The 9,215-nt window shown below is 32.0% G+C and overlaps 1 protein-coding gene across 1 annotated transcript; it reads right to left on the bottom strand.

The window, feature by feature from the left end:
- LOC107635338 (UDP-glycosyltransferase 72B1-like) lies at window positions 7,480–9,125 on the bottom strand. Its single transcript, XM_016338800.2, has one exon. The coding sequence runs from the start codon at window positions 9,018–9,020 to the stop codon at window positions 7,587–7,589; it is 1,434 nt and encodes a 477-aa protein (XP_016194286.1). The 5' UTR covers window positions 9,021–9,125; the 3' UTR covers window positions 7,480–7,586.

Below are 9,215 nucleotides of genomic sequence, written 5' to 3'. Positions count from 1 at the left end.
GACGCCTCTGATGCAAAACTGAATTAAAATTGCATAAATAATATACATATATATTTTTAGATATTGTTTAATTTTACTATGTATATGTCAAAAATAATAACAAGATGTTAAATTTATAATATGTGTTAGATACGTAACTAAAAGTGGGACAAACACCTAATGGCTAATGAATCCAATTCAAAAATTTAAAACAAGATTTTAGTTAATTACTGAATTAGAGGTCACCGTAGCAAAACTTAAGTAGGTGTCCACCCACCAGGCATTTAGTACTACGTACGTACATTACTATTTATCACTTATAGTACTAGGAATTCTATGTAAGTAGAAAATAAAAAAGTAAAAAAAAAATCCTAATAAATTTATATCTGTCCCACGCATGATGTAACTTGTTTGAAGTAGAGACAAAGGATTTAGTGTGTGGAGATTGGAGAACTAAGAGTAGATAGGATAAGATAATGACCAAATGCTATATATGCGACTCTTGTGGAGAGATATAAGAGATGGCAATCTTCACCAGTAGGGTTTAATTTTTGGTAATAAGGACCTTGACCTTAATTAATCAAGATGAGTTTGATTTATAACATTTTCTGTTTACAATAATAATAAAAAATATCATTGCTATGACGTTCTTTTAAAATTAGATATTATAAGTATCACATCTTTTAAATAAAACTTTTAAATAAAATTATTTTTAGATAGTTTATACTGTACAAGACATTTTTTGCCTTATAAACTAGTTTTTAGAATTGAATAAGATTCATCATTTTCAATTCTAATATAGTATTGACGACTAAAGACTAATTTATTGTAGTCTGAATTTTATTTAAAAATTTGTCGTTGATTGATAGATTATTACATACACAAATTAAGATTTGAATTTCTAATACTTGCAAGAACCCAATACAGTTAAAGATTGAATAAAAGAAATTTATAAAACACGTTTTAAATATACTATATGATAATTATACAAGTACTTCTAAGTTTTGAAGACTACTTAAAAAAAAAAAAAAAAAGGAAAACTCCAAGTTACATAAACGTTTTATGCACGTAGTACACTATCAGAGAAGTGCGGAGTAGACATACAACTCTTATTGGAGACTCAATCCTATTACTTTATTCTGCAAATAAAACATTTAATTAAGCCACTAATTAATTAACCAAACTCCGAAACAATGAAAAAAGGGCTAGATGAGAAATGATTGTAGTCAAATACTGACTTCAATTGTCATATGATCATTTGAAAATTCAACCGCCAATGTCATTTGTTACCGTGTTTGACTCAGTGATGCCATAACTATACATATACGTGTAGGGGAAAACAATTAATAAGAAATTAATTTCTAAATCCAGATAGTTAAGTATACATTTATGACACGTTTACCACCAATTTGGGATTAGACATTAGACCATTATTATTTCGTATGATTTTTCAACCTGACTATATATATGTCTTTTCAAAAGAGATAGACATAAAGACTTATAGCAAAGAGAAGTACAAATTTTTTTAAATATTTTTAATATTTAATTTTATTTCTAATATTTTTTATTTATATCAAGAGCAATGTTATATGACCAATAAATATTATTATTTTTTAATAGTACTTAGTTAGCAATAATTTGCATTCATATTTATAAGGATTTTGCATAGTAGATACATATAATTTGCACGTATATTTATTAGAATTTTATACACATAAATTAATACAGTTACACCTACATTTTTTAGAGATTGCACACATAAATTAATAAAATTTATTTATTAAAGATAATTTAGTATTTATACTAATCAAATAATTACAAAAAAATACTAAAAATTGATGAAAACTCAAGGAGGTGCAATCAATTTTACCTAAGAAGAGTGTTAGGGAGCCAGCATTTTTGTTAAATTTTGGCCAGCACTTAACCATCAAATTCTACACCATTAGATACAATCTCACACTATTAAAAAAATATCATTAATGACTAATTGATGGCTAAAAATTTAATATTTTGGATAAAATTAACATTTAAAGATAATTTTAACATAAATAAAAATTAATAAAAATAAAATAAAACGTTAATTAAGTATATGATTGCATTTATATCAAAGTATATTGTTTGTAAACAGTATCTTTCAATGTTATGTCGGGTCATATTGGGTTTGTCCTAATCTAGATTCGACCTGAAATATATACTGAGTCTATTTTTTAGACTCTAACCCAATCCTAGACTCGATAAAACTTACACACCTTCGAATTGAGTGAAAACCAAATAAAAATTGAACTTTTAGCATGTGAAAATCTCCAACCATTATTTCATAATTCACATGGTAAAATTCACTTAAAAAATATAACAAGAGCCAATCATTCTCCAAAATTAAAGTATAACTACAATCAATACTAATATTGTCTAATAGCACCAAGTTATATACAAATAATACAAAATATTATGCATTAGTCTAAAATCTTGTACTTCCTAAACATAGAACTTTAACTTATAATTTTTATAATACAAAACATTAACCAAAGAAGAATAGTCATCATCTATCAATTGCAATTAATATTGTCAACTTGTTCCTTGTAATATAGATGCATTAGTAAAACCTAGCTACAAAACATAAAAAATTACTCATTTTCATATAAGAGATTATTATTTCAAATAATTAAGTCACAAATAATAAAAATATTATAAATGTACCTTCAATACTCTTCTGACTGCTATCAAATTGATCAAACTCTTGTTTTTCAACTCCTTGTTTAGAAAGGCACAACCAACTTTAAGTGCATATCAAAGTTTCAGCCATTAATGATGACAAAGAGCTGCGGAAGACATCAAGCACACATCCATCAGTGCTAAAGCATGATTCAAAAGTGACGGTTGAAATCGAAATATTAGAATAAAATCAGAACAAAATACTGAAACAGAAAGAACAAAGTTGCACCTAATCAGAAGTTTCAATAATCAAGAGCCAAACAATAATCAAAATTCTGATTAGAATAATAAACACCTAATCAGAACAATAATCAAATACTGAAAAAGAAAGAATAATAAACACCTAGTCAGAATAATAATTAAAATTTTTAATAAACAAATTCAATAATCAGAACCTAATCATAAATTTCAATAATCAAAATTTCTTATAAGAAATTCCAATAATCAAAACCCTGATCATAAATTCCAATAATCAAAATCTCCAATCATTAATTTCAATAGTCAAATCCCTAATAAAAAATCCCAACAATCAAATCCCTAATCAGAAATTCAAAACAAAAATTATTTACTTGAACTTGAGCAGGGACTAGAGAAGAGAAGAAGAAGACGACCAACGGCAGAAGCAGTCGTCGTCGTCGTCATTCAGGCCTTGAGGGTCAGACAAGTTCCGTCGCCGTTTGCAATTGTCGTCGTCGTCGAGGGATGTTGTCACTGGGAGCCGAGAGACATTGCACCACCGTCGTGACTCTGAGGCTGGGGAGCGATGACGGGCGCTGTCATGGTGGCTGCTGAGAGACAGAGAGAGGGTTGAAACGGGAAGAGTGCAACGAATGGTGAGAGGCACAAAGAGGACTGCGACGGAAAGGCTGGTGGCGGCGCCGTCAGGGCCTGAGGGAAAGGGCTGAGAAGGGACTGAGCTTTGAGGGTGCATAGCACTGTGGCAATGAGGGCTTGTAAGGCAATGAGGCTTGCGTATTGCGTGAAGTGAATGTGTGCCCTAGTTCATTGCTTACACTTTAGAAATTATGATCCTCACCGGGACGGGGCCGGGTGACCCGAGCTATAGCCCGGCCCCGATTTTATTCCTCCCTTTGGTTTCATATTTTTTCCAGAGTCAGCCCCGGGCCACTTCAGATCCGGGCCATCATGCCCCATAATCCTTTGTGTCCGGGTCGGATCTTCGACCCGGGTCGGGCTGTATACACCCCTCCTCAAGGTTGCGAGAACCGGACTGGTTAATAAACCAGTAAAATTACTGGTTCAATAGTTTACTGGTTCGACCGAAATTCAACCGATTTAATTAAATATTAAATAAAATTATTAAAAAATTTATATATAATTTTAAATATATAAATTCAATAATTTCTAACTTGATAAAATTCAAAATTTTACAATTTTACATAATAAATTATTCATAATTTAATATTAAAAATTCACAAACAACTTCAAACATGAGCAATTTAGTAAATGGAGAAAGAGCACTTTCATAATATATTTGTGCATAAATATATATTATTTAATTTATTTTTATATTAAATACAATAAGTTTTTTATTTTTATTTTTATTTTTATTTTTGGGTGGATATAAAGCTAGGTAAGTAGGACGAATGGTTTCAATGATGCCAACAAAACAGGTATGTTTTAATTTCTTGTATTTTCTTTATGAACAGTAGATCTACAACTTTTAGTTTACTATTATATTCTTTCACTTTCAAAACATTTATAATTATATGTAGGGTTCATAATACAGAAACTAGGATATACAGTTAATTAACAAACAATTTTAGTCGTGCAAAGAAGGCCATTAGTCTTGAAAAGTATAACTTATTAAAAATATAATTATTTATGTATTTTTTTATTAATTTAAGTTAAAAAAAATTATTATAATATAATATTAGAACTTTTATAACTAAAAAAGTCTAAAATTTGATCTTTTACTATAAAAAAATCGTTGAATACTATCAAATTTTATGTTGAATTTAGCATCACGTCACATGTTACCATCGTATTTACAATCAGAAATTAGATCTATTTTATTGTGTTAAACATTTATTCATCAGATTTGTTATTCCGACAGTAAAATCACTGATAATAATTGGAAGGAGAATGGAAAATATGGCGCGGATTCGTTACCATCAAATCAATTTAATGAGACGTAGCATTTTGGTCATCTGCAAAATATTATTATCGGATTTATCCGTCCATAAATCCGACAGTAACGAGCCTAAAATTAAATTCAAACCGCGAACCCTCTCTCCCTTCATTTCGAATTCCCTTTGTATCCTCTCTTCTCCCACTCTCGCTAACCCTCTCTCCGCCGCCCCGTCAGTCCTGCCGCCGGCGGCAACCCTTCTGCAGCCCACACTCTCTCTAACCCTTCTCTATTCCTGTATTTCAAGTTCTTCTTCATTTTAATATTAATTTCATTCTTTGTTTTAGTTATCCTTAGTATTATTGTAGGTTTTAGTTGTTAATTAATATTATGCTCGAGTTAGATTTAATTGTTAGTTTTAGAGGATTTATGTTTTTAAGATAGGTTAGATTTAAAATATTAAAGTTTAAGTTGTTGAAAATGTTTGGAATTGTGAATGAATTGATCGATTAAAATTGTTTGTTTGGATGTTCTACTGAAAATATTGTGAATTACTACAACCAGTATATTGTTAATGTTGACTTCTTGTCAATTAGAATTGAAAGAATGCTTGATTGTGCTATTTGATATGTTTGATGTTTTTGAATGTCTAGCTAATTTCTAAGTTTCACTTGGTTTAACTCTGGTTTTGTAAGTTTTAGGTGATCTCTTTATTTATCCCTCACTTCCCATTGGGAGTCTTGTGAGTAGTGTGTTATGTATTGAAAAATAAAAGAGTAATACCTCAAATAAGTCCTTAAAGATTTGGCGGTCCGACATATTTATCCCTCATAAAAATTAACTAGGTTCTGGGTCCTCAAGATTATTAAATATATGTCATATAAGTCTCCAAGTCAGGTTGAATTGGTTAATACGGCACTCTCTCTCCTACGTAAAGGTTGTAGGTGTGACGTGTCAAGTAAAGCAACAGCGCCGCGCTCAAGACACATTAGTCCCTGAACACGTGGCTAAAACAACGTCGTATTGGGACAATGCCAAATGACGCCGTTTTGAGCGAACAGATACGTCCCCACCTTTATTCCCTGATTTTCAAAACTTCGATGTTTTAAAGTCAAATAAGTCCCCTACTAATTGTAAAAAAAAAAAAAATTTACTTACAGTCGGATTTAGTAGCGGAAATATCTAATGGTAAATGAGCACCACAAAACATAATATGGCGTCTGCCGTAACTAACCGCTTATTTTTGTCGTATTGATTGCAAATTCCGACATAAAATACGTCAGTAATTAAGATCAGATAAAATAATCCGTTGATAAATATCTTTTAATGTCATTTATACTATCAAATAGATGTATTCTATCGATAAAATTTAATGGTATTCAATATTTTTTTATAATGTTTATTTATCCAAAATAAATAATTTAGCATAAAGAAAACAAAAAAGTCTATGAAAAAATAATCAAAATAGCGACAATAATCTTATTAATTTAAATTTTTGAAAGATAGTTTCATGAGGTTAATAACCTTAGCCTACTTATATCTTTGATCTTTCTAAATCGTGGTGATAAATTAAAATAATTAAAAATATTAGTAATAATTTGTTAAGAGTAGAATTTGTGAAATGCATATTTATGTCATTATTATTTATTTTTATTACTAATTCCTTTTCCATTATTAGTTATATAGAGTTTTATTTTCTTTAGTTTTTTTTATAATATTTTTAAGTTTAATCAATCAAAAATTAATTCATCATGAATGAATCCAAACTCTATTTAAAGATTTATTATCCATTAGAGTTCCATTTAATCATCATCCCCCATCACCAATCACTAATCTACTTCCAATTATGCGAAGAGCGAAGACAGATTCAAAGTGGATTAAGCTAATAATAATGATAATGTCTCTAGTGCTACAGGCACTCACTCACTTCACAGTAGTTTATATACATTCAATACTAAAGTAGCGTTTGTTTTGAGGTACTAAAACAGAGACTGAGAGACTGACATTCAGTATTATATTTGTTGGTTTAGAAATTGGTACTAAAATTTCTGTCTCTACCTCTAAAATTTCAGTATTTCAATATTACATCAAACAGAATACCGAGATTTATTTCAATCTCTATCTCTTAGTCTCTGTTTCTCAGTCTCAGTCTTTTCGTCTTTGACTCTCCACCAAACGCTACCTAAGAGAACAACATAACACATGTCAATAACAATCACCATTATATTATAAGGATATTTTTATTTTCTCATCTTATTGGGTCCATGCTCTCACAAGGGATTGAAATATTAAACCTTTGAAAATTAGTATACATCAATGTTATATTTCACTAACTTGGTGTCTTTTCAAACACTAATCAAATTTTATATATTATTTAGATTAAATTATGAACTTTACCCATTTATTGCTCATTTATTTTCTCTATTCCTAAAATCTTAATTTCATGTGAAAGGAATATTTTCATTAGCTACACTATTTCCATACGTACTTTAGCCACAGTTTTAACTGTAACTATATATAACCCTTGTTTTTTGTAGTGATACTATATGAAAAATTAATTAATATCGTAAACTTTACTTTTAAAAAAATATATTATTAGATTTATATGTATATATAATAAAATAACTTGTATAAATTAATGTTTCCCGTGTGGATCGGAGTCGTGCACCTCTGATGTTTAAATCCAAGAAAATATGGTACCAAAGTTGGCAATATATTATAACACTTGAAATAATTAATTGTACAAAGAGAGAAGAATACTGGAAAAGTTATTAAATCAACATCAATAAATATAATTTGATATCTATTGAGTAGTTTTCCACATAAGAACCAACTGAGAAAGTTGCTTTGTTGAGGATCCATTTTCTCCTAGGGCTTTGGAAGCTGCATCCTTGAGTTCATTCACTCGATAACTAAGCTTCTTCCCTTCCTCACCTTCCATCAACTTCTCCACAACCCTAGTTATTTCTTCATTTTCCACCAACCCATTCTCACCAATTCTTGGTCTTGTTGCAACCTTAATATCTTCGGTAATCAAAACCGCTTTCATCTTTTGCTCCGCATAGAGTGGCCATGCAATCATCGGAACTCCATTAACTATACTCTCGAGTATAGAGTTCCAACCACAATGGGTCAAGAATCCTCCAATAGATTCATGGGCCAATATTTGGGCCTGTGGAGCCCAAAATGGAACCACAAGGCCCATTCCTCTAGTTCTCTCTACAAACCCTTCAGGCAAGAAATCAAGAGGGTCTGCTTGCACCTTAATAGTCTTGAACAAGGCACCATTTGCTACTTTGTCGGGACATTTGACAACCCACAAAAATCTTTGCTTACTATTCTCTAATCCAATAGCAAGCTCATGAGTTTGAGCACTAGATATGGTTCCACCACTACCAAAACATACAAATAAAACACTGCCACGTGGCTGCTCATCCAACCATGTTAAACATTTGTCGGCAGTCCCATTAGTTTGCTCTACGTTCACCAACGGTCCAACCGAGTAAACTGGAATCATGCCCGGTTCACCCTTTTGCAATTCCTTAAAGGTTTCCGGTTCGAGTTCTAAGAAGCTATTATTTATGATCCCTTGGGTCATCTTGAACCGGTTCAAGAGGCGAAGCATGCATTTGTAGGATTCACTGTTTCTCTCTTGAACCGGCTCTAACAAGTCTTTTCCATGAACCGGTATGCATCCCGGAATATGGACCGGTTCAGAGAGATCTTTGAAATTTCCCTTGACCGTTTGGGTCAAGTAGGGAAGGTGCAAAGCCAAAGACAAGGCCATGGCAGAGGAAGGGAAGTAAAGGTAAGAAGGGATGTGAAGCTCTGAGGCGATATCAATCGCATCTAAACCAAAGGGGTCGATGATGAATGTGGCAAGACGGTGGTGGGTGGAGGAGAGGGAGAGGAGGGTGCGGCGGAGGGAAGGAAGGGAGCGGAGGATGGTGAGAGCGGTGCTAAGCTCTGGGTTGGTGGTTGAAGGGATGTCAGAGAGGGAGACTGAGGGGAGGAAGGTTTGTGAGATGGCGGTGGGGAGGGAGCTGAGGAGGGTTGTTTGTGCGGCGGAGGGAGGGTTGCTGGAGGGGATGATGATGGTGACAGTTAGATTGATGTGGCGGCTGAGTCTCTTGGCTAATTCTAGCATTGGGATGAAGTGTCCCATGCCAGGACTTGCATCATAGCCACTACACAAGATGCTTCTTGTTCTTGCATCTTCTGCTCTTTCTTCATCCATGAATTTGCAATGGTGGGGTTTTTAAATTGATACGAAACATATTATAAGAATTTAAATTTATATATTATTCTAAGATGCTATACCTATACAGCACATAAAGTCTCTAGCTAAAGAAAATAAAAAGTAAGAACAAGAGTCTACATGGTTGGCCTGAAATTGGATTTGTCTTAATTTAAATTTAGTTTTAAATATATA

The sequence above is a fragment of the Arachis ipaensis genome, chromosome B04 (assembly GCF_000816755.2).
Source record: "Arachis ipaensis cultivar K30076 chromosome B04, Araip1.1, whole genome shotgun sequence".
NCBI lineage: Eukaryota > Viridiplantae > Streptophyta > Magnoliopsida > Fabales > Fabaceae > Arachis > Arachis ipaensis.
Note: the sequence above shows the minus strand (reverse complement) of the source record. Positions and strands in the feature narration are given on the sequence as shown.